This window comes from Lissotriton vulgaris, chromosome 9 (assembly GCF_964263255.1).
Source record: "Lissotriton vulgaris chromosome 9, aLisVul1.2, whole genome shotgun sequence".
Taxonomy (NCBI): Eukaryota; Metazoa; Chordata; class Amphibia; order Caudata; family Salamandridae; genus Lissotriton; species Lissotriton vulgaris.
The window spans coordinates 626,935,775-626,960,752 of NC_141697.1; the positions used below are offsets into that span (position 1 = coordinate 626,935,775).

A 24,978-nucleotide genomic window follows, 5' to 3' on the forward strand; every position below is an offset into this window, starting at 1 on the left:
TTTGTTTTTCACGAAGTGCTTGTCAGTGTGCAGAGTAGTCCACAGCCGTGCCCTGTCCTCGAGGACCGGCAGTTCTCCACAGGAAGAGCTGTTAGACTGTGGGAGGCGGTGCTGCCGTATGGTCATTAGCTAGTGGGGTCAAAGCCCACCGTCTGAATGTCTAGAGAAAGGAAGGTTTTTAGATCAGTTATAAATGGGTGCACTGCCAGTTTATACGCATTCAGTTATAAATAATGTAAGTCTCCTAGGTGCTAACCGGCGAGTGGACAAACCTGAACCACTCCCTTGAGTAGAAAACTACTGCTATCTGGTTTATGAATTGCCAAAGCACTCTAATATGAGTATATCGATTGTTCAGTAACAATTTACAATAAATCAAAACAAGGGCCCATGTTTTGATTTATTGTAAATTGTTACTGAACAATCGATATACTCATATTAGAGTGCTTTGGCAATTCATAAACCGTCTGAATGTTGGTTACACAGTCCCGGGAGGGTCAGAGCCCTTCAGAGCCCTGCATCGCAGCGAGGAACCACGAGGCGGACATATGGTAACCATGGAAACCGTTCCCACCGCAAGGCCGCTGCTGAGAATGTGAGGGGCTAGGGAAGCAGTTAGAAGGGACAGGCAGGGGAGGCTAAGGAGACAGGGTATTGAGGGTTGATGGAGAAATGAGAGGCATGGAAAGTGCCGTGGGACTGCGTCACAGGTGGAAGTGTTGCAATTAGAAGGGGTGAGCATTTGGCGCAAAAACCAGAGCTGCCAACTTTGGAAATTGGGAAGCCACCCTGTGATTCCGGGAACATTATTTGCACTAAATCTCCCATTGCCTACAAAAATGTGTAACATAACTCAGGTACAGTGCTCCATTACCTTCGGATTCAGTTAGCGCTATATAAAAATGCAAACAACAGAGAGCAGAGTAAATAAAAGAAGAAGGGCTGGGTTAAAGATGAGAGCTGAGTAAAATTTCCGAAAACAGGGTTATAGTGGAGAAGCCTGTGTAAGTGAGCAGGGAGAGTGCACTCAGAGATGCGCATTCCTCGCCAAGACTGCGCATGCACAGGCTCCCGCGCATGCGCAGGTTCCAAGATGAAACCGCGATGGGGAAGTTTGCGGCGCAATAAGGTACGTTTTATTTAAGTTTTATTTTAGCCTTTAAATATAATTTAATAAGGAGGGCAGGAGGCAGGCAGGAGGCGGGTGGGAAGCAGGAGGCGGGCGGGCAGCCAACTTCCATTCCGCCCGCGAATGTGCAGAAATATGCCCCGTTTTTCCGCCTTCTTTGCGGAAGGCGCAAATTTCCGCACATTCCGTGGGGGAAACAAAAATGTCCGCCCACCCCTAATGAAAACAAGCAAAGAAGTAAAGTGAGGGCTTTGGATGGCGAATGGTGATCACTTTTGCGGCCACTTTAAAGTTCTCAGTGGCCGCGTAGCTCACTGAGAACATCAAAGCGGTCACAAAATCGATCAGCAGGCGGACAAATGGTGCGCGCCAACTTTGGAAATGGGGAAGCCACCCTGTGATTCCGGGAACATTATTTGCACTAAATCTCCCATTGCCTACAAAAATGTGTAACTTAACTCAGGTACAGTGCTCCATTACCTTCGGATTGAGTTAGTGCTATATAAAAATGCAAACAACAGAGAGCAGAGTAAATAAAAGAAGAAGGGCTGGGTTAAAGATGGGAGCTGAGTAATATTTACGAAAACAGGGTTATAGTGGAGAAGCCTGTGTAAGTGAGCAGGGAGAGTGCACTCAGAGATGCGCATTCCTCGCCAGGACTGCGCATGCGCAGGCTCCCGCGCATGCGCAGTTTCCAAGATGAAACCGCGATGGGGAAGTTTGCGGCGCAATAAGGTACGTTTTATTTAAGTTGTATTTTAGCTTTTAAATATAATTTAATAAGGAGGGCGGGAGGCAGGCAGAAGGCTGGTGGGAAGCAGGAGGTGGGTGGGCAGCCAACTTCCATTCCGCCCGCGAATGCGCAGAAATTTGCCCCGTTTTTCCGCCTTCTTTGCGGAAGGCGCAAATTTCCGCACATTCCGTGGGAGAAACGAAAATGTCCGCCCACCCCTAATGAAAACAAGCAAAGAAGTAAAGTGAGGGCTTTGGATGGCAAACGGTGATCACTTTTGTGGCCGCTTTAAAGTTCTCAGTGGCCGCGTGGCTCACTGAGAACATCAAAGCGGCCACGAAATCGATCAGCAAGTGGACAAATGGTGCGCGCCTGGCGCACATGCACTGTACCCAATCCGCACATTGGGAGCACTTTTGAAAGCCCTTACTTTATATATCGTCAAAGCATTGCTAACATGATGGCTTAGGTGAGACCTAAAAACGCTGAAAAACTTACAGTCGATTGTAGGATTCTTAAGTTTCGGAAGAACTTACATTCTAAACTACGCAGAAAGGGTTAAACCTCTCTACGAATTAATCAAACCTGATTTTAAAATGGTTAATTGGACTCAAAAACACACAGAAATTTTGCGTTCATTGCAAACAGATGTAAGCAACAACACATTTACAAACTCGCACAAACTACGCAACTTAATGATCCGAATCATTCCAGGACAATGCGGATTCACTTACTTAACTTTTAACAAAGGTGAAAAAGTCCCAATAGCTTACAAATCACACTTGTACACTCAAACAGAAATGAAATTCACATCTACAGAAAAATTCTGACAGTGATTCAAACTGCAGCAGCAAAAGAGAGAGCCCTCGCACATGGGAAAACGCATTATGGTCGTTACACCTGTACCTGCATTAGAGGAAGTGACAAAAGCAAGCATTCTGAATGCGAAGGCTTTACATCCGAGATGGATACAATGGGTTAATTCTCTTGCTGCGACAGACTTTGAATACGTTTTTGATCCATATTTGAAAACACAAGCATTTCTACAGTATGAACAGGAATGTCCTCTGCCTACTCAAATTCTGCCTCTGGAGCAGTATGAATGTATCATTTATACTGACGGATCAGCCCAACTCGCTACAGAGGGTAAACATGCCTATAGTGCGGCGTGCGCGATCGTTAAAGGTTGTTGGCGCGATGGCAAATTTCGACCTATGGTCACTAAAACTTAATCTCCAGGAGATTGTACAGCTCAGCGAGTTGAACTACAAGCATTCAAGATGTCGCTTGAGAATACAGACAGCGAATTCCCCACACTCATAGTGTGCAATTTGTATTATTGTGTTCAATCTTACAACCAAGACAGACCGGGAGTCGCCTCTATGGCCTTCACTGAGATCTCTTCTATATGAATTGATACTTTAAGCAGAATGAAAGCCATTCTTTTACAAAAAACTGTGCCATTGACCACGGCCAAAGAAACCTATGATCCGCAAGTTGCAAGGACTTCTGCAGAGATACATGCCCTCTTAACTACAAATTGCCCTAAACATTTCTCAGAAATGTTAAGTCGTATCTTAAACAAAGTTGTCATGTTTATGCGGTTATCAGAAAGTTTCTAGTGACCTCTGAGTTAGCTGGCACACACACACTATTAAGTTTAGTATATTTGACACTCTGGGACTTGCAGTCTCCTCCTAGTGGCTGGCAGCTGGCGGCTGGCATTGGTGGCTACCATGCTGTGGGAGGCGCAAGATGCTTAAATGCGCCTCCAGGCATGGGAAAACTACAGGCGGCACCTCCTGGCGAAGGAAACCCTGGGACTTGCAGTCCCCTCCTAGTGGCTGGCAGCTAGTGGCTGGCGTTGGTGGTTCCCGCTCTGTGAGAGCCACAAGATGCTTAAATACACCTCCAGGCACAGGAAAACTGCAGGTGGTGCCTCTTGGCACAGGACACTCTGGGACATGCAGGTCCCTCCTAGTGGCTGGCGGCTGGCAATGGCGACTATATTGGGTGGTATGTTGTGATAAGCTACAACACAATCATCAATGCTACTCAGAAAAAGGAAGTGGCATGGAAAGGAAATAAATAACTCACAAGGGGCTATGGGCATGAAGGATTATAGGGATGTGATGCAAAATTTACATGGGCCTAAACAAAGATGAAAAAGTGTCAGGAAAATAATATAGGAGGAACTTAATGTAGTGGCAAAAGAGCAAAAGCCTCAGCAAACATGTGTCAGAAAGTGGGGGCTTGTCAGGTCAGACAGGAACTCAAGATTGTGTGAAGTGCAAAGGTGGAGAAAACCTTACATTCCTGATTCTGGATATTGGTTTCCACACATCCCTTAAAATTATGAGAGTTTAAGAAAACAGGTTATTGAAGATGAGAAGAGGCGTTTACTTAATTAGGCTATGTTAGACCTAAAGGACATCCTTTTTGGGTTCTAGGGCAGGACTTTCAGGACAAGATCAGAAGCAGCCTTATAAAACCTCCTCCTGCCCCAACTCAAGTGCCTGGCAACATGCCACATTGTTTTGGCTACTTCACTGCCACTTTGTTTCTGGTCGAGCTTTTGTTCCTGCAGGTTCCCTTCCCATCCCTGCTCAGCTTGTCTTTTCTTGTAATTGCTTTGCTTGCTGAACTTTGAACTTACCTTCCTTTGTGGTAAACAGAGTTTGATTATTAGTGAATACAATATCATACACAGCATATTTCTAATATTAGTTTACTAAACTGGGGTGGAATGGTGAGCAAAAGAATGATGGATTTAACCAAATTTCTTGACTGGGAGGAATGTATGATTTTTTCAGTGTTCTATCCATCATTTGTTTGCGAAGCACCTTTCACCCTTAGATGGATGGGTATGCCCAGACGTGGGTCCCTTCCTCACTGTGCCACTGGATTCAAGCTAGTCTGGCTGATGAAGGATAGTACACCAAAACCGGTCCCAGGATGCTGGTTTCCAGTCCAGGGAGGACCTGGCTGGGCAGTTCAGGCTGGACTGTTCCCATGAGGCAAAGATCAGCACTGATTTGCATATGGCTGGGTCTAAACTGGGGTGGCATGGTGAGCTAAAGTACAATGGATTTAACCCAGATCTCTTGACTGGGGATAATGTATGATTTATTCAGCAATACGTCCATCACTTGTTTGCATAGCACATATCATAGATGTGGGCATCAATTTCTGGTACTTGTTGATGATTTCTTAAGTACGATGTCAAACAAATTTAGAAAAAAAACAGACACAAAGTCTTATATGATAACCCATGCTGTGGATTAATCTACCATAATCAAATATATTGTCTGCAGCTGAAATATCAAAGTGGACAAGAACACAGGTATCATCTAGGATATGCTGTATGCCATCTAAAATCCTGAGGCTGGCACTTTCAGTTCTCAATTCAGAGCAAAAGCCCAAATCATAGTTCTCCATGTGGTGTTGTCTGCTCATGTAGGTGATTAATTGGTTGGTAAAGCACCTCCCTACAGTTATGCCTAGATGATGTACTTTGTCCTTTCTGCTGGGCCATCCCCAAACTTTTTGCCTTCACCCTCCTGTTTTTTTAACCCGGTTTTGTTGGCTTTAAATACTCTGCTCACTTTACCATTGCTGATCACTGCCAAAATGCTTCTGCTCTCTCCTTAAAACATAGTAGAATTGGCGTATGCCCAATTGGCATATTTAATTTACTTTTAAGTCCCTAGTAAAATGGCGCTACCTGTGCCTATGGCCTGTAATTTAAATGTTAATAGTGGGCCTGAAGCACTGATTGTGCCACCTGCTTAAGTAGCACTTTAAACATGTTTCATGCCCACCATTGCAGCCTGTATGTGCAGTTTTAATCTGCCATTTCAACCTGACAACATAAACCTTTTGCCACGGACAAATCTTCCTTTTTAATACATGTAAGTCACCCCTTAGGGTAGGCTGTGTCCAGCCTAGAAGGCAGAGTGTAGTGTATGTCAAAAGTGGGACATATATTTTTAAGTTTCACCTTTCATTTTTCACTACTCCAAGGCCTACCTCTCCCATAGGATATCATAGTAGTTACCTTATTACATTTAATAAGCTCTAATTTCCAAATGGGTATAGGTAAACAGTTCATGTTTGGTATCTTTGGAATTATAATGGAAATGATTATCTTATGGTGAAGTCAGATATTCAATTATACATTTGCAAAATGCCATTTTTAGACAAGTTTATATTTTCTTGCCTTAGCCATTTAGTGCAGGCAGCCTGTCTCTGGGTCACATGACTGGGTGTTGTTGAAAGTTGGGCTTTGCATATTACTCTTAGCCAGCCACACACATTAGGGAGCTTAGGTGTGCCTGGATGGGCCATCACTGGCAGCCCCACTTACACTTGAATAGGCTGCGTCCTTTCTCCACACAAAGGGCTGTGTGCCCCATGCAGGTAGTCTGGAGCCAGGCACTTCAAAGGCCTGCCTGTAGAAGCTTCTCCCCACTTCAAAGACACAACTGGGTATAAATATTGGACCACAGACATTAACTCTTCAGTTCACTTCTGGACCTGTGGAAACTCTATTAGGAAGGAGGACTGCTGGGCCTCTGAAAGGAAGACCACTCTACTGCACTGCTGATCTGAAGGATTTCTGCTCTGCTGTGCTGACCCGCTGCCTGCTACCCCTTTGCTTGGGTGAGAAGGACTGCACCTGCATCTTTAGAACCAAGTTCCCCATAGTGACACCAAGGGCTAGTTGGCTAGCCTGCTGATCTGAAGCCTTATGGACTCAACAGGCTTCCAACAACCTTGCACTTGCACCTGGACTCTGCCATCTGTGAGTCTACCCTGCCAAGTGGTGCCACCTTAGTCCTACACTCTTGGAAGTGGGCTTAAAATGCTCTGCCAATCTCTGTGGATCCAGCGGAAGTGCTGCATCTCCTCTGCTCATGGTGCAACCCCGAGCAGAACCAATGTATCGCCACTACTATGTGGATTGCACCTCTCCCAAAAGTCCTGCTTTGGTGCTGCAGCCCGTAACCTCTTCAGGACTGATGCTGTGTAATGCATCTTTAACACAGGCTTCACATCTCTCATCAACAGTAACCTCAATGCAGCCTTGCAGCTCCTTGGAGCCGACGCATCGCGCTGACTGCACGATTCATCTTTGATGCCAGACTTCACATCGCAAGCCATCATTGATGGAATCCTCAACGACAATGCATGATCTTGCATCACAGCCTTGCCACACCTCCGAACCGAAAAAATCACTTCGGCTACGCAACGTATCTTCGAGGCGGATTCTCCCAATGCTCCACAGACCAGGATTTAAGGTACTCTGTTCAGCAGGCCTAACTGGGTCCCTGTAGCCGGCCCGTGCTTCATCGCGAAAGGCCTGAACTTGTGACTTTGTCCCAGTCTGGTGTGTACGAATATCCACAGTGGGTGCTTTGTGCTTTTTAGCGCTATTTGTCACTAAAATCTTTAAAATTACATATCTCCAGTTATACTGATTAGCTTTATGCCGTTTTGGTTTGTGTTATATTTTTTAAAAAGAACACTATTTGTCTAACTTGGTGTGGGGTCCTTGTTGTGCGGTGTTTTCATTTTAGCACTGTTTGAATTGCTCCACAAAGACTTCACACAGTGCCTCCAAGTAAAGCCTGACTGCCATGTGCCAACCAGAGGGTTGAGCAAAAGTTAATTTAGTGTTGGCTTGGGCCTCACCCTGACAAAGATTGTGGTAACTGCTTCACCAGGGCTCACACCTCAGTCAACCAACAACCTAATTTCTTACACAAGCCAAGTCAAGTTCGCCATGGATTTGACATTTCACAGAATGCTGTTGTCAAGGTTTTGTTTGATTCAATGTTGGTGGTGTTGTAGGGATTCTGCACATATACAGAACTATGCGCAGAAACCAGGACCTCGGAAGATAGTGGTGTACCAACCTATCACCTCAGTACCCAAAATCCCCAAAACCGACTAGCAATAGTGCCTTTTTGTTTCTCCGACTAACAGTGAAGCTACTAATGATTAGACAACCCAAAACACGACACTCCCAACTCTCTTAGGAATCGCGGGAGCAAGATACCTCTTTTCCTCACTCACTCAAACGTGTCCACAATAAGAGTATTCAGAGTCACGGTATAGTTTAAAATGTTTATTTTAACTAAAATGCTCTATGGTACATTACACGTGCCATTACTAGCAGTAAAATGCATCGAAACAATATTGTCAGAATTGTCACAATTCCATAGAATACAAACAGGGATATCATTTTATAAACACAGTGGAAAAGGCCTACAGTCCCTACCACCCTCCCCGTGCTAAGAAGTAGTATATTATTAAAAAAATAACACCTCTGGGCTTTGTCAGCAGACCCCATACCTCAAGGCTAGATGAAAGGTTTACATCTCAGGACAAGCACAGCTCTTCTCTCTGAAAAGATCTCTTTCCAAGTGCCTGATCAACATGCTTAGATTGCAATATTAAAGCATATGATTTCGATAAGTGCAGCAGTGTGTCATGTTATATCTAGGTGTGAGGGACTGACCAGAACAGAATACCAAGGGGCATTGATTATCGACCTTGTACATCGTGTGAAGACTAAACTTCAGAGCACAGCAGAGAACGCGAAAAGCAGACAGTTTTCATGTGAAAAGGGCACAAACAAAGTCTTGCAAAATGAACGCATGTAGTGTTGTGCACTAAAGCAGCATAATGGCAGCGAAGCTCATGCTAACTTAGCAATGTTGACAATGAATCCACCATCCATACAACAGTGTCACAGTTTGGTTTCTAAGATTTTAAAAATAACTGGAGTCTTCCAGCCGAATTTTAGAATCTCTTTTAAGGTTCCTAGGGACTGGGAGACCTTGATTAGGAAGAAACATGGTACTATCAAACTGGGTGAGAAATGACCAAGGTGTTGTTAGTTTTAAATGACAGGGAAAGGTCTCTTTTGGAAGTTTCACATGTTACTGAGCAGTTAAGAAGCTTGTTAAGAAGCTTGTTGAATTCCGGTGGATTCTTCTGATAGGATTTAGGGTGGTGGTATTTTGGTACATAAATTGTAAGTCTGGCCGGTAAATTTAGAAATTAAGGCTGTTAGGTAAACTAGCTTGGTAGAATGAATGGTCAGATTACATTCTGTTCGTTGTGCTGATAATTTAATGGGAAGTATGGGAAACTTAGGAGGTGTACCAGGAAGATTCTACCTTGTAAATTCCCCATCTTGTTTGTGCATGGAATCACTGAGCCTAGGCTATTGCCTAGGCTGTTTCAGCTTGGTCTACAGTTGTAGAGGGGCAAAAAGGTTAGCATGCAATCCCTGACAGAATTATAATTCATTAAAACATTATGTTGTTTTTTGATAGGTCCAACTGTTCGAGACTTGCGAGGATAGGGTCTTTGAGTGCTGATGGGAGATGGTTTCATAGTATAAGCACAAGACAAGATAGTTTGTGTTACAGTGGGGCCTTGGGAGATAATTCTACTGTGTATTGCCACTACCCAAGTGATCGTACTATCACAGGTCCTTTTTTTTAAACACATAAATAAATAAATAATTACATTTTAGATGTGTCTAAAATTAGAAAGTATTTCCCACATTCAACATTATTGTCACATCCATCAATGATGTTTATACCAAGGAGGTTGAATACATGCCAAAGAACCCATAGGTTGTCAGGGGCAATGGAATGTTTGAGAAGTCAAGATAAAAGGAAAACTGCAGTCAATAATTGCTAGCTTATACCTGAAGTCTGAATAAATTACCATTGCAAGAATGTCACAAAAAATACACTCAGAACACCCTCTAGCCCTTCAACCCTTCTGGTCTTTTTTTCCTTTATACCACTTTTATATCACCACTTTTAAAATGTATTTACCCTGTCCTCTTTTACTGCTTTATTTGCTCCTTTTACATTATTGGTATTGAAATCAGATTTTCTCACATCAGGATAGAAAGTGAGCTGGTATGTATTAATACAAATTTGATTCTGAATAAACAGCAACACAAAAATCCAGCTCACTCTGGAGAAAGACTGTAGCCCTGCATCATTAGGATTGATGAGACTAGTACTTCTCTCTAAAGGATGGAAGCCTCTAGTCCTGATTCAATCTGCCAACACATGTTAACATTTAATATTTGCTATGCATTTAACGTTTGTAAAACATTTCCTTGATGTTTAAACAATTCTTCAGATGTTCACCTTAAAGAGGTGTCTCGTTAGTGAAAACATAGCATTTTAGATCTGATTGGAAATGTGCATGAGATCTCCCCTTCAACCGGTGAAACAAATTGCCAAGTTTATCAGTGGAAAACAGAAAGAGCCTGCCCTAACAATGGCTGCACAAAGTCCTTTGTGAAAAATCCAAAGTAATATTATGCAAATGACTTGTTCCTGTTTGCAGACTTAGGGGCTTAGAGTTTGGTGGATGGGTTATACAGCACAAATGTGATGTATATCCCATCCTCATTAATAAAAGTGCTTTGTATCCTAATGTACTTGTGATCAGGAGGTCTGGATATCCATCATGGTTATGATCACTAAACTCTAAATGACTCCCTTAATCTTAATAATAAATATACATTATGCACAAATAAGAAATGTGTACACAAATCAATAAGCAATGTGTACATCAAATGGGTAACATGTTCTGAATGGTGTTTCTTAATGTGATATAGAGTATCCACTCTGTAATAGTGCATGGTTTCCATACCTCAAAATAGAGAGTTTGTTGCTCGTGCAGGGATAATATTTTACCCTAATTTAAAGTCCCAAGGAATAATCACATTTCTATAGCTCTCAATCAATGTCTCAAAGAAGTAATGCTTGGCCCACACTAAGGCCCTCATTGCAATGGTGGTCAGATGCTTGCGGGTAAGTGTCCATCCAACAATGAGTCAGTGGTCCCACCTGCCCTATTTTGATCGGATCGCCGTGCAGGCAGTCGTAAAGTGCCTTTTACTACTGTGGCTTGTGTTGTGGGCCAGTAAAAGGGCCGCAGCACAAGCTGCAGTAGGAAAAGGTGCTTTGTGCATGTGGTGCACATCCATGCACCATATGCCAAGCACCATGTGATGCTTGGCACAAGGTTCATGGATTTATGGGAGCCCTAGGTGTACCCCAAGGGCCACTTAGCAGTAGCCCACGAGGGACCTGCTTGGGGCTCCCAAAGTACCTTTCTGGCTGCCTTTTCATGTTGGTGGGACCATCATGAAAAGGCAGTCGGAAACAGACATCCTAATCTCTACTTACTACGGTGCCTGCGCAGGCACAGACTCCATTGTAGGGATAGGAGTCCAACTGCCGCCGGGGCGGGATCCTTCATCCTGCCAGGTGCAGCGGTCTTCCCCCTACACAATGGTCCTACCGCCAGTATCATAATTCTGCAGTCGTATCAAAGGGCTGTCAACCAATTGGACTGCCAGAGACAGGCGGTTGGTGGCGGTCCAACCGGCATCTAAATGAGGCTCTAAGCTGCAAGCTTCATCATAAAGGTGCTCCCGTGCCAGTATCTACTTTTGCAAGGAAGGTTTTTCGCATAGCACTTTTTCAGCAGATCATGTGTGTGTTTTGTATTGTATAAAGGAGGAGAGTTGCTTCATAGGACATCTTTCTGTCCTAGTCTCTTGTGTTTTCAAATTACAGGGATTTCTTGAGGACCTTAAAATACCCTTCTGTCTAACTAGTCCCAACTTGCTCCACCTTACTTTAGTGGGTAAAATATTGAGAGTATAACTTGTACTTTATTCATGCTCATGTTTATTCAGAAGACACTATCCTAAACATATAATTTGTAGGCTTGCTATGGCTGGTAGTGAGAGGCACACATTTCCCTGTCATCATGTCTTTAATGTTCATGACCTCCTTGCACCTAATTCAATAGTGCTTTGTTTCTGTTCATGAATATTGTAATTGAATCTTGTCTTTTCTTCCAGGAAAGCGCATTTGCCTCGGAGAGGGACTTGCCCGCATGGAGCTCTTCTTGTTTTTTACCACCATACTGCAGAACTTCACTTTAAAAGCGGTTGGAAATCCAGATAATATCAACCTCACCCCAGAGATGAGTGGATTTTCAAACATCCCTCACCCGTATCAACTCCACCTCATTCCTCGATTGGGATGAACCAGTGGCCTGTTTTTACTTTAAAAGTCTCATTTAATAAAATAACAATCTGTGTTATATTTTTTTAAAGGAGGACACACATAATTTGGAGTTCCAAGTTTGTGCAAACTGTGGGGTTTAAAACTGTAAGTATGGGATATACTAAGGGCCTGATTTTGATCTCGGCAGATAGGTTACTCCGTCACAATGGTGGCAGATATCCTGTCTGCTGAAATATACATCCCATTGGATACAATGGAATTAAAATGTCAGTGGACGGGTTACCCGTCATCGTTGTGATGGAGTAACCAATTCACAGAGATCTAAATCAGGCCCTATGGGTACACTAATGAGTAAATCCTGCATATGCTAAAATATTACTCCTGATATTTGCGTGCATTCTAATGAGTTCCTAATCAATTAACCCAAGAGCTGAAAAAATGCAAATGGGTAGAGAAGTTAATCATTTATGGAGGGAGTCACATGTATTGAGTCACCTAAATGCCATGATCATAATCCAGGGTTGAACCTTAATTTCATTTGTGACCCACTGCAAAGAGTGGACATTACAGAAAGTAAGGTTGGCTGTATGAGCATTGTTTCCTTTCTCCTTCTATTACCTTCATGATTCCTGAGACCAGAGATAGTACCTTCAGGCAAGCTGGGAAGATCAAAAGTCCTTCCAGACAATGGCTAATTGACCCTAATTAATTAAGTCTTGCATACACTGAGAAGAGTTGTGTTACCCATTGTCCCCATTATACCTGTTATATGTCTTACTAGTACATAGTTTTGCTCCAGGTCCGTTTCTAAGATAAGGCCAAGAAAAGTAGGTGTGAGAGAAGCTAACAGCAAGCGGGGGAAGTAGATGGTCAATGCAAGCAGGTTATGTGGCCTATTGTCAGAAGAGGTGTCTGGAAAATATGCCACTTTGCATATGGTACTAAAACCCTTTGCATTAGTCTAGGATGTGCCTTCTCCCTTAGCTTTACTTTTAAACAGGAAGATTCATAAACCACAATGTAAGAGGTCAGGTGTAGTTATACAGGCTGCAGACCTGCCTCTGGAAAGTGTTTAGTTCAATAAAAAATAAAGACAAAATGCTTTAAGAATCATAAAGTAGAATTGTTGTTTGTGATTTGGGACGAATTGTGGGCACTTGCTTATACTACACCACGTAGGCACCTGAACACCCATACTGTCGGTACCTTGGACAACACTTGCTGCAAACCAGTGCATACTTGATCTCATTCCAAAGAAAAAGATTCACATTACTTGAATTTTAGCACAAATAGAGCTTCTCTGATTTTGGAGAAAACCACGAATTATGTATGTTAGATTAAAATGTAAGGTTTTGGGGATCGTATTCCAAAATTCAGTGATGTAACAAGTACTGATGAGATTAAATGAGTTTCTCAATTGCCTAATAATTCCTTCCCATCAAATAACGTCGTGGGCTTTTAAAGAAATGTTAAAACTTCTGTTTTGGGTTCTAATGAAGGTAGAAAAGAGTACTACTGAATGTTAAATTATAATGTCTTAATAAAAAAGACCCTCATTATAAAAAAGATATGCATTTTTATAATCATTAGAATATTTGTTTTCCAAGACTTTCAAAACTTTAAAAATGTTGACTTCTATGTAAATAGACAGAATGTTCAAAACATGGAGACCCACTTCACAAATCAAAAAACTAGACACGAGTTTCTTAAGTATGGAACATCTAAAAAATGATCCTATGATAATGCTTATATAATGCATGTTTTTATCTGTAACTCCACGGGAAATACAATGCAAAAAAATAAAGACCATATACTCAGGACAAAGCAAATATTGCATCAATACCACACATGATATTTAGCTTGTACAATAGGCAATTGTCAGTCAGTGACACTAGTTGGCGCCACACTCAAGCACACTGAACAAGTCACCTTGCCATTCTAAGAATACACGGTAATCAAATTTAATGATACCTATGCACCAACACACAGGAAAGCAGTCATGCATACACATCAGCCTCACAACAATAAAGTTCACAATCTTTAGAAAGCCAGACAAAGTAACTCACTACCTAACCAACACATGCATGCGTATGTCACACCATGATTAAGGCTCCGTTTTCTATTTTTACTGATTTTTACAGATAAATACAGACAGAAAACCATTTATTTTCTTGTCTGTATTTATTTTTAAATGTGGATAAAAACGGAATTTGGGTGCTTTTTGAGTGATTCTAAATACACTTGGCCATGACTGCCATTGTGGATTGATAGGTAAGGGGGTTAAAAAGAAAGGGATTTTAGTAAAGAGGATTAAACAGCAGTATATATGCCCAAGGCTGATACTGAAATGTGCATTTTTTCATATAAGTGCATTGATTTATCTTCTGCCGGTGTTCCTATCACTGACACCTGGTAGTCATTCAAGAATGACTGCATATTTCTTGGTTAAATAAATGTGGAAATATACCAATTTCAACTTTATTTTGTTAACAAAACCCATAATAAATATGGATAAATACAGATAAAGTTGACAAAAATAAATATGGATAAATTCAGATGGAAATGTAAAACAAAAAATGCCATAAAACTGGAAGCCCTATCATGATACATCTGACACTGATACCTAAAACAAAAGGATGCATATTTTTTGCATGTTTATATAAAATATGCATTGGTAAGTATACTATGCACTAAATGTATGCAAATGTATTCTACACATGCATAAGATATAGAGCTTAATTTTATTGATCTATGTCATCAAGTCCAAATGATGTATAACAATGGCAGGGGTATGTCACATTGAAGCTCTTCTAAAGTACACCCACTGTTCATCACAGGTGCTTGGTGGGATTATGGTTATTCCATAGTAGATGGTAGTTAGTATTATTTGGACATTGGTAGACCCTTCCCTCCCGACCCCAACACATATCTAGTAACCTTAGCAGGTCTTAAGTAAAAAGTGAAATTTAGTAGCATATGTGTCTGTGACCAAGTGCAATGGAAATGCAGTCAATCTCATTTGTACTTCGCGGATGTGTAATATTTGTGTTAAGGGGCCCGAGAAAAATGTTTGCTTTTTGTTATCCTTTTCAATTTCATGATATATATTTTTTTGTATTCGCTTAATTCATGCATGATATAAGTTTCACCACTTTTTATCCACTGTTATTGACATAAGAAAAACACCTTATCTTGGGCACAATACTAGACTGGTGCACCGCATAGCAGATTCATCATCACTACTCAAAATCTAATCGGAGCATATCACTACAAGATAGAAGAGACAATGCAAACAACTCAACATCCGTTCTGCCAGCCCTACCGTCGCTACCTGTGGTTGACGGTGGGCCACAAGCAATTTCAGTTTACCATGCTCCCCTTCAGCCTCACCAGTGCTCCTCAGGTGTTCACCAAAGTGATGGCAGAGGTTATGTTATGTTATGTTATGTTATGTTATATAAAGCTTATTAAGCGCTCAAATGCAGAGGCGTCTTGGAGCTGATGTGTGTAAGCAGGGCAGGGTGCTGAACTGGTTACTACTCGGAATTAAACAGTCAGGATTTCAAGCTTTTCCTGAAAGATAAAAGATTTGGCTGAAGTCTCAAAGCCACCGCCAGTTTATTCCACAGTTGTGCCGCACAGCTGGACAGAGACCTGCCCCTCCCCCCCATCTAGCCCGTCGATACCTTGGGGTACATATCAGGCCAAGATTGGCCGGCCGTATGTCTCGTGAGATGGTCACAGACCATCTGCGGAGATCAGGGGTCTCATTGTTCCCCAATCTCAATGACTGGTTGTTGAAGGCGGGCTCATCCCAGACAGTCATCTCCCACCTCCAGACTACGGCAAACCTCCTGCATTCACTGGGGTTCATTATCAATATCCTGAAGTCACACCTGACTCCCTCTCAGACGCTCCCTTCCATCGGAGGAGTTCTGGACATGGTGCAGTTTCAGGCTTATCCTCCCAAACAGTGAAGCCAGGATAGTCAGGCTATAATACTGATGTCTCAGCCTCTATCCTGGATGTCGGTGAGAATGACTCTGAGGCTGTTGGGTGTCATGGCCTTCTGCATCCTGCTAGTGGACCAGGCCAGATGGTACATGCAGGCTCTGCAGTGGGGCCTGAAGTTCCAATGGCCACAGCATCGTGGAAATCTCACAGAGCTAGTTCAGATATCGGAGGGTACCATGAATGACCTGTGGTGGTGGTTGACAAACCGCGATTGGGTAAGAGGCAGATCCCTCTCTCTTCCCTAGCCAGATCTCACGGTAGTGACAGATGTGTCATTTCTAGGATCGGGCGGCCATCTGGGGGAGGTGGAGATCAGAGGACTCTGGCCTCAGGCGGAGCCAGGCTCCATATCAACCTGTTGGAGTTTTGAGCGATCGGGTTTTCGCTGAAAGCCTTTTTACCATCCCTCAAAGGAAGGCTAGTTGAGGTGTTCACAGACAACACTACCGCCATTTGGTACTGCAACAAGCAGGGCAGAGTGGGGAGTGGAACCTCTGTCAAGAGGCCCTGAATCTCGGCACTTGGCTGGAATAACAGAGCATTTTCCCTGGTGGTTCAACACCTGGCCGGTTCTCTGAATGTCAGAGCGGATGAACTGAACCACCGGTGCCTTGCGGATCATGAGTGGCGTCTCCATCCGGAGGTCGTACAAGGTCTCTTTCAGCATTCGGGAGAGCCTTGGTTAGATCTATTTGCCTCCGAAGAGAACGCGCAATGTCACCAGTATTGCGCGCAGGAGTTTCCAAAGCAGCTATCACTTGGCAACGCTTTTCATCACGAGTGGCGCACAGGCCTCATGTACATCTTTCCGCCCATACAACTGGACTGGGCACGGAATGTCTGGTATCCTGAGCTTCTGCAAATGAGCATCGATCCTCTGTTCTGGCTGCCTCTTCGGGAGGATCTTCTCTCGCAGCAGCAGAAAAGGGTCCTCCACCCAAACTTGTCCACTTTCCGGTTCCTTACGTGGATATTGAGTGGCGGCTATTGACAGCTTTCAACCTTCCTGCCAAAGTCTGTGAGGTTATTCTGGCAGCCAGGCATTCCTCCACGAAGTCGGTATATACCTGCTGATGACAAACATTTTGTAAATACTGTACAGAGCGATATACAGACACTTTTTTCTGCCTCTCTATCAGATGTTCTTCTTTTCTTTCTTTCCTTTTCCCAGCAGGGCTCTGCTTTGGGAACTCTGAAGGGCTACCTTTCAGGCCTGTTTGCTTTCCTTCGGCTATAAGATCAGCTGTCTCTGTTTAAATCTCCTCTTGTACAAAGATTTTTTGAAGGGGCTTCCTCATCTGTTTCCCTCTTCTCCTTTTAGTATGCCACAATGTGACCTTAATTTGTTCATTACCTTTTTGATGTGTATGCCATTTTAGCCTATGCACGATTACCCCCTTCGGCTGCTCACTATCAAAACAGCCGTTTTAGTAGCCATAACTTCTGCCAGTATGGTAATGGATGATGTCATAGCTATTGTGGGTTGATGCAGACTCCTCACTTTAATTGGTTTACCACTGCTCAATGTCTGTTGGGCTGGTAATTTCTTGCGACCCCGCCATTTTTGAGTCTTGATGGGAGACTGCCATTTATCCTTGGCCGGCACTGTCATGCCATGACAGCATTCATCAGAAATTGAAAATTGTGGTTGTGCCACAGGGCGCAGCTGTGCTAGGAGGTGCTGAATAACAGTTAAGGAGGCATGAAAGTTGCAGCACCAGTCCCAACAACAAGCTCTCTGAATCTCTCAAGCATCTACTCGTCAATAGGGGTAGGCTTGGGTTAAATTAAAGAGAGAGAGAGAAAGGGTCAATCAGGGCATAACATTATTAGCCTCGGTAAAGGCTGTTATGCAAATTCACAGCTGCTCTACCAAGATTGAGGGACTTGAAGTGCATAAAAGGTGTACAGCAGTGCAAGGGAGGGGAAGTTGGTTTGGAGTTGTTGCTACGGACTTTTTGTAACTAAAACATGTAAAACAGTTAAAAACTGCAGTTTGTCATATAGATCATCACTGTTGTGCAGTTAATTTGAAATAATTAACAGCAACGTAATAGTCTGTGTGCGCGTGCTCTGCCAGAACAAAAATAACTTTGAAGTAAAGGCAAGGGAGGAGAAAGCAAGAAAAACATCCTGAGAAGCCAAAGAGATACTGAGGGCAGGCAAACAGGAGACAGATACACACCCTGCTGAAATGGGGCTCTCTTGTGATGTGCCAGTCTGGCTTTTGTGGGTAATGATTTTTCTTTTCTCCTGTTGGTTTGCTCATTTAAACAGGTTACAGGGAGGCAACAACTGCTGCCGAGGTGATTGTCACAGCCATTTGCTATTCCTGTAATACCTCATGGTTTTTACAAAATTAACAGATCCGTCGGGAGCGTTGTAAATGCTTTCAAACTGCTAGTCCTGGCTGATGAGATACATTTTTTTTCCTTATGGCTGCGCATTGCACTCATTACCCCAGTGTGAGAACTTTGTATACACAATGTGGCATCTAATATACCTCTGAACGACAGGGACAGTGTGAAGGAAGGGCAGAGTACACCGAGAGGGCCTGGAAAAGGCATTGCAAAAAAAGGGAACTAGTTTTTAGTGGTAAAACATTGCCTCGGCCAAACGTTTGTGTCTCCAAAATGTAAAAGCAATGATAACCACTTATTTTCATAATTTGAGAAAACACAGAGAAATATCCACGAGAATTCTAAACAAAAAACTAATGAAAACAGAAAAACATACTTATAATACCTATAATACCTAGAATGTCTCCTACGTGCTACTGATGCTAACTGTGGCATCTCAATGTGAACCTTTTACCTGGTGTGGAACACCTAGACAGCACGTTGAAAATTGAAGAGGTCCTCCTGTGCTGTTGAACAGTGAGAGAGTTGATCAAGGTACTTTGTATTATACACCACTTCACAACCTCAGCCTTTAGAAATCTGGTCTCCTGTGTGTGATCTAGTGGGTGTGTTTTCTACCTTTTTAATGTCTGTTCAAAATTGAGCTATCCCCCAGATGCATCAAGCACCCTTATTAGCTAATAAGGAATAGCAAAATGCTATGCAAGAAGAACTTGCTTAAAAAATAGAGATTTCTTAAAATTCCTTAATTGCGACTCGCAAATTACGAGTCGCAATTAAGGAATACCTCCCCATTCCATAGGAATGAATGGGAAGACAATCTCAATTTGCGATTCTCAATTAGAGAATCGCAGATTGAGATTGCAATTTCAAGGGTGCCAGGGTGTCAAAAGGACACCCTGTTGCACCCCTGAAATCTGCATATGGGTACATCTTACACACACACATGCCCTAAGGGCATGTCTGTGTGTAAAATGGAATTTTGAAAAATGCACTTTCAAAGTTTTTGCAAATTACCACGAAGTTCAACTTCATGGTAATTTGCGACCCCTATTAGCGAATTCGCTATTTTTTTAACTTTAATGCATTGCATTTAAGGAATCTCAATTTGAGATTCCTTAAATGCAAGTTATCGCAATTTTGCAATTTCTGTAATTGCGATTTTTGCTTTTGGAATGATGCATCCCAAATGCAAAAATACCGGTCGCAAAGGGGAAGATTCTGAGAATCTGCTCCTTTGCGAAAGGTTTTTGGCATGATGTATCTGGGTCATAGATCCTTATTTGCATAGTGTGCTGTTTCTGCATTAGTACAGTGTGATGGTTTTGCCACTACTACTGGTGCTACAAATTACCACGATTTTTAAAACAGTGATAACCTAGACATTTCATAAATAAAACTTAGGTATTTGCCACCAGTTCAAAATAATGACAGTCCCTCTAGAAGTAAGGGAAACATTCCACCCATTATAATTAACCATTTACATCAGCTTTCTTATCTTTTTCTCTAAAGACGTTTACACACCATACACATTGTATTCCGCTTTAAATTCCTTAGCAGTGGCATCCTTTGCCACCACTATATTTCCCTCAGCACAGATTTGCCATTTCATATGTCTTTAATCAACACAGGTAATAGGTGCACACAGTTCTTTGCTTTCATTAATGAAGGTGGGGTTGATGAATGAATTATTGTGACCACAGTAGTCACCCAGAGCTTTCACATTGCATTGCAAATAATTGGGTTAGATCCATACTAATTTATATTTAGTAATTGGAAGGCACTTACCATACCACATGACACAGAAAAAGCAAACAATTCACCTGTCAGGGAAATACATGAAATGTCAAACTAATCTAACTGCCTAACAAGCAGGTGTCTCAGATTCACCAGTTTTCAATCTCAGAGCTACATCAGAACTTTTCTTCGGGCATTTGGTGACAACTCATATAAGTGGTATGGTTGTAGTAGGGGTTTTGCTGTATGGGTGAGTCTGACTGAGCAGTCCATCTCTACAAATAAATTGGATTTTGAAACTATACTGGTGAAGTGCATGCATCGGAGATGAAAGGCCAGGACACAAACAGACAAAGGGAGATTATTTGAAATCTGTTAGATAAAATTGATGAGATCTGGTCTAGAGAAGCCACTTGAATGTAGAGATTGGTTTGTCTTTGTCGTAAGGTAGGGTGGTGTGCTGTAGTTAAGCAAGATCCAGTAATGGGAGGTAGAAAGTCCATTCCAAACAGGTTGGTTTACTCGTAGTATATCACGATTGCAATTGTGGATGATTTAGTGCAGCATCTAAAGGAGATTTCCGTTTGACAGTTAGAAAGTAAGTCATTTCCGTAGAAGAAGGCAAGGGCTATTGAAGTGCTGACCTTGAATGCCTTTACCGAAGAATGGTACACTGGAGGGGTCACTGACAGAAAATCAAGGACAAAAATATCATGTGGACAGAGTATTGTGTCAAAAATATTGAGCATCAACATATCGAGAAGGTACGTGCAAAAAGGTAAGTATAGATTTACTTTTTCCTAAGACATTATCTATGTACCTTGAAGATATATATATAAATATCGTCAAGGTATGTACATGTGAAGTTAAGTATAGTAAAACTTTGGATTCCTATATAAACTTACCTGCACAATATCCTTGTCACTATATTTTGTCCAATCAATATTTTGGAATCAATACTTTGCCCAAACACAACACCTGAGATTGGTCTGAAGCTAGAGGTCTGTGTGGTAAAGTGCCACAACATTTGATTTCCTTTTACCAGCTGCAGCACCGCCTGAAATTGTCCAGACTATTAAAAGGGTGTTATGCTTTTTTGTTTGAATGTGCCCCAGGGACTAGTAGCAATATTTCCACATTTTTTGAAGTGAAACATTTTTACGTTGTGCACTTTTTTTATTGCTCCTTCCAGGGAGTTGCACTTTAGTTGTATGGACTCTAACTGGTCAAGGATGATCACATAGAAAAAACATTCTATTGAGTACTAAAACCAACATTTGAATGAACTGCATGTCTGCATTCTAGCAAAACAAAAAAAAGAATTTGTGACCATTTTCGGTCTGGCCAGTCTCCCCCGCCCCTTTCATTTTGCACTCCGAAAATGTCAAGCAATCAGGGAAACAAAGGCAGGAAAACAAACTAACGTCAATCTTCAATGTATACATTACATTAGTTGAGGAAGAAAATCATTGACATTGTGTTTTTTAATTATGTGGTAAAATAATTAGAATCTACATTTCAACTAAAGATCAACCATTGCAAGAGGCCTCATGCCCTTTCCACTAAGAAGAAAAACCTGAAAAATACCTGCCTGCTTCGTACGCAGCATTACAAGTCAGCGGACAGGGGCTTAGTGGTCCCCTGCCCTACCTGCACTCCTTCTCTTTTTCTGTCCTGCCCCCTGTGTCCCTTACCTAGGTGTGGGGAGTTGGGCCAGTACGCCACCAAAAGTCACTTAATGTGTGTGGTGGGCATTTTGATGGCTTTTATACATCTAAGACCCCCTGGCTTCCATCCATTTGCGCTTTTGGTGGTCTCCACATCTGTTGGCGTGGGTTTTGGGATCTGAGTGCTAAGGTCTTGTCATGGTTTCACAGTGCTACAGAAAACTTTAAATGATTTCCTATCAACTCAGGTCATGAATTCTAGCAATTTCCAGCCGATGCAGCATATGTCCAGTGAGTGCTAATGAAAGGTATCTCCACAGAATTGATGGCAATTCTGATATAGGTGATTTCACGTTCGACTTCCTACAATTCCATTTCTAAGCCCTATCTACGTAATTGTATTTGTGTTCACTGCTCTCTGTGGGATGGAATCATGTTCATGTAGAATGTACTAAGTGCTACTTTCACGATGAATCAGGATTAAAACACCAGAGTGCCAGGACTACAGCAGTAGGTGTGGCAGGGAGGCACATAAAACCAAGGGCCATATTATCAATAAAGGGCGATCCAAGATCGCCGCTTTTATCGGCAGGAAACTGCTGCTAAAGCTGCGATAATGGGCTTGATAATATGCCCTTGTAAATTCCCATAGAAGCCCAGGTTAATACCAGAACCGGGGCTTTTATGGGAATTTACAAGGGCTTTTATGGGAATTTACAAGGGCATATTATCAAGCCCATTATCGCCGCTTTAGCTGCAGTTTCCTGCCGATAAAAGTGGCGATAATGGATCGCCCTTTCTTGATAATATGGCCCCAGGTCATTTGTCCAACAGTGTGGGAAGAATTGACATGCCAGAGGGCACAGGACTTCGGCTCCAACAGTCTGTACAGCAGGCAGAGAGGCCGCTTACTCCCAGCATCGCCACGCCATGCAGTCGCATAAAACCAGCGCATGTGTCCCACAGCCCTGGAAGAATTGAAATGCCTGAGGGCCCAGGATTTCAGGCTCCAGCAGTCTGTGCGGCAGGGAGGCAATTTACTCTAAGCATCACTGCGCCAAGCAGGCACATAAAACCAGGGCATTTGTCCTGCAGCGTGGGAAGAGTTAAAAGGGCAGGGGCCCAGGACTTCGGGCTCAAGCAGCAGAGCTCATTCTAGGATTTTTGGGGCCCTGGGCAGAAAGTGAATGTGCGAGGCCCCTCTAAATTGCATAGACGTGACACATTCAGAGCTGTTTGCATCTGAATAGATGTCCCTACTCCTGAAGCTGCAGCCCCTCCCTCTCCGCCACGTACAAGCACCTCTTAACAGCTCATCAAGGGCTGAAGATGTGAAGGTTGCTTATTTCCCCGCTGTGCCTCTGTGTGGGTGGAGGCCTAAGGACAAACCTGAGGAATTTGTCTTCTTGCAACTAGGAATGAGGGCCCCCACTCTTCCCCTTGCTACACCATAGCAGTGAGGCCAGGGGAGGATGGCCTCCTGAGGTGGCTCACTTGCAAGGTGTTACCTTTCATTCGATGGTCTGACTCAGTCTCATTGTTGCGGGGCCCCAAGTTGGAGTGCTGACTATGGGGCCCACGGCAGCTGCCCACACTGCCCATGCCTAGCACTGGCCCTCCCCAGCAGTCTGTGTAACAGGGAGGCTGCTTACTCCCAGCATCACCGTGCCAGGCAAGTGCATAAAACCAGCTCCTTTGTCCCACAGCATGAGACGTGCACGGCCGTGCCCAGAGGTGTGCCAGGGAGAGGATTGGACTGTTCCCATGGGGCACAGGGTCAGAGCTGATTTGCATATCGCCATTGTCTAACCCAGGGTGGTGTGGAGTGAAAAAAAACGATGGATGTGGGCTCAGATCTTTGGACTGGGGTGAATGTGTGACATTGATCCACATTCTGTCCATCACCTGTTTTGTTTGCAATTACCGCCATAAGTGCGCTGGGGATGCTCAGACGTGGGTCCCAGGCACTCCACACCACTGGAGTCAAGCTAGCCGGGCTGATGAGAGGTGTTACCTCGAAACCGGTCCGGTCCTCGGATGCTTGATTCTGTTCTGGGAAGGACATGGCTTTTGTAGTTCGGACTGGACTGTTCCCATGGGGCACAGGGTCAGAGCTGATTTGCATATCGCCATTGTCTAACCCAGGGTGGTGTGGAGTGCAAAAAAACGATGGATTTGGGCCCAGATCTTTGGACTGGGGTGAATGTGTGACATTGATCCACATTCTGTCCATCACCTGTTTTGTTTGCAATTACCGCCATAAGTGCGCTCGGGATGCTCAGACGTGGGTCCCAGGCACTCCACACCACTGGAGTCAAGCTAGCCGGGCTGATGAGAGGTGTTACCTCGAAACCGGTCCGGTCCTCGGATGCTTGTTTCCGTTCTGGGAAGGACATGGCTTTTGTAGTTCGGACTGGACTGTTCCCATGGGGCACAGGGTCAGAGCTGATTTGCATATCGCCATTGTCTAACCCAGGGTGGTGTGGAGTGCAAAAAAACGATGGATTTGGGCCCAGATCTTTGGACTGGGGTGAATGTGTGACATTGATCCACATTCTGTCCATCACCTGTTTTGTTTGCAATTACCGCCATAAGTGCGCTGGGGATGCTCAGACGTGGGTCCCAGGCACTCCACACCACTGGAGTCAAGCTAGCCGGGCTGATGAGAGGTGTTACCTCGAAACCGGTCCGGTCCTCGGATGCTTGATTCCGTTCTGGGAAGGACATGGCTTTTGTAGTTTGGACTGGACTGTTCCCATGGGGCACAGGGTCAGAGCTGATTTGCATATCGCCATTGTCTAACCCAGGGTGGTGTGGAGTGCAAAAAAACGATGGATTTGGGCCCAAATCTTTGGACTGGGGTGAATGTGTGACATTGATCCACATTCTGTCCATCACCTGTTTTGTTTGCAATTACCGCCATAAGTGCGCTGGGGATGCTCAGACGTGGGTCCCAGGCACTCCACACCACTGGAGTCAAGCTAGCCGGGCTGATGAGAGGTGTTACCTCGAAACCGGTCCGGTCCTCGGATGCTTGATTCCGTTCTGGGAAGGACATGGCTTTTGTAGTTCGGACTGGACTGTTCCCATGGGGCACAGGGTCAGAGCTGATTTGCATATCGCCATTGTCTAACCCAGGGTGGTGTGGAGTGCAAAAAAATGATGGATTTGGGCCGGGCCCAGATCTTTGGACTGGGGTGAATGTGTGACATTGATCCACATTCTGTCCATCACCTGTTTTGTTTGCAATTAC

The 24,978-nt window shown here is 43.5% G+C and overlaps 1 protein-coding gene across 1 annotated transcript in view; it reads left to right on the forward strand.

Moving 5' to 3' along the window:
• The window catches only part of LOC147691986 (cytochrome P450 2C16-like), a 307,127-nt gene extending 294,063 nt beyond the window's left edge, over nucleotides 1-13,064 (forward strand). The window contains exon 9 of the mRNA XM_086938279.1: nucleotides 11,779-13,064. Within this exon, the coding sequence (XP_086794405.1) occupies nucleotides 11,779-11,966 (188 nt within the window). The 3' untranslated portion in view covers nucleotides 11,967-13,064. The remainder of the gene's footprint in view (nucleotides 1-11,778) is intronic.
• Nucleotides 13,065-24,978: the final 11,914 nt, after the last annotated feature.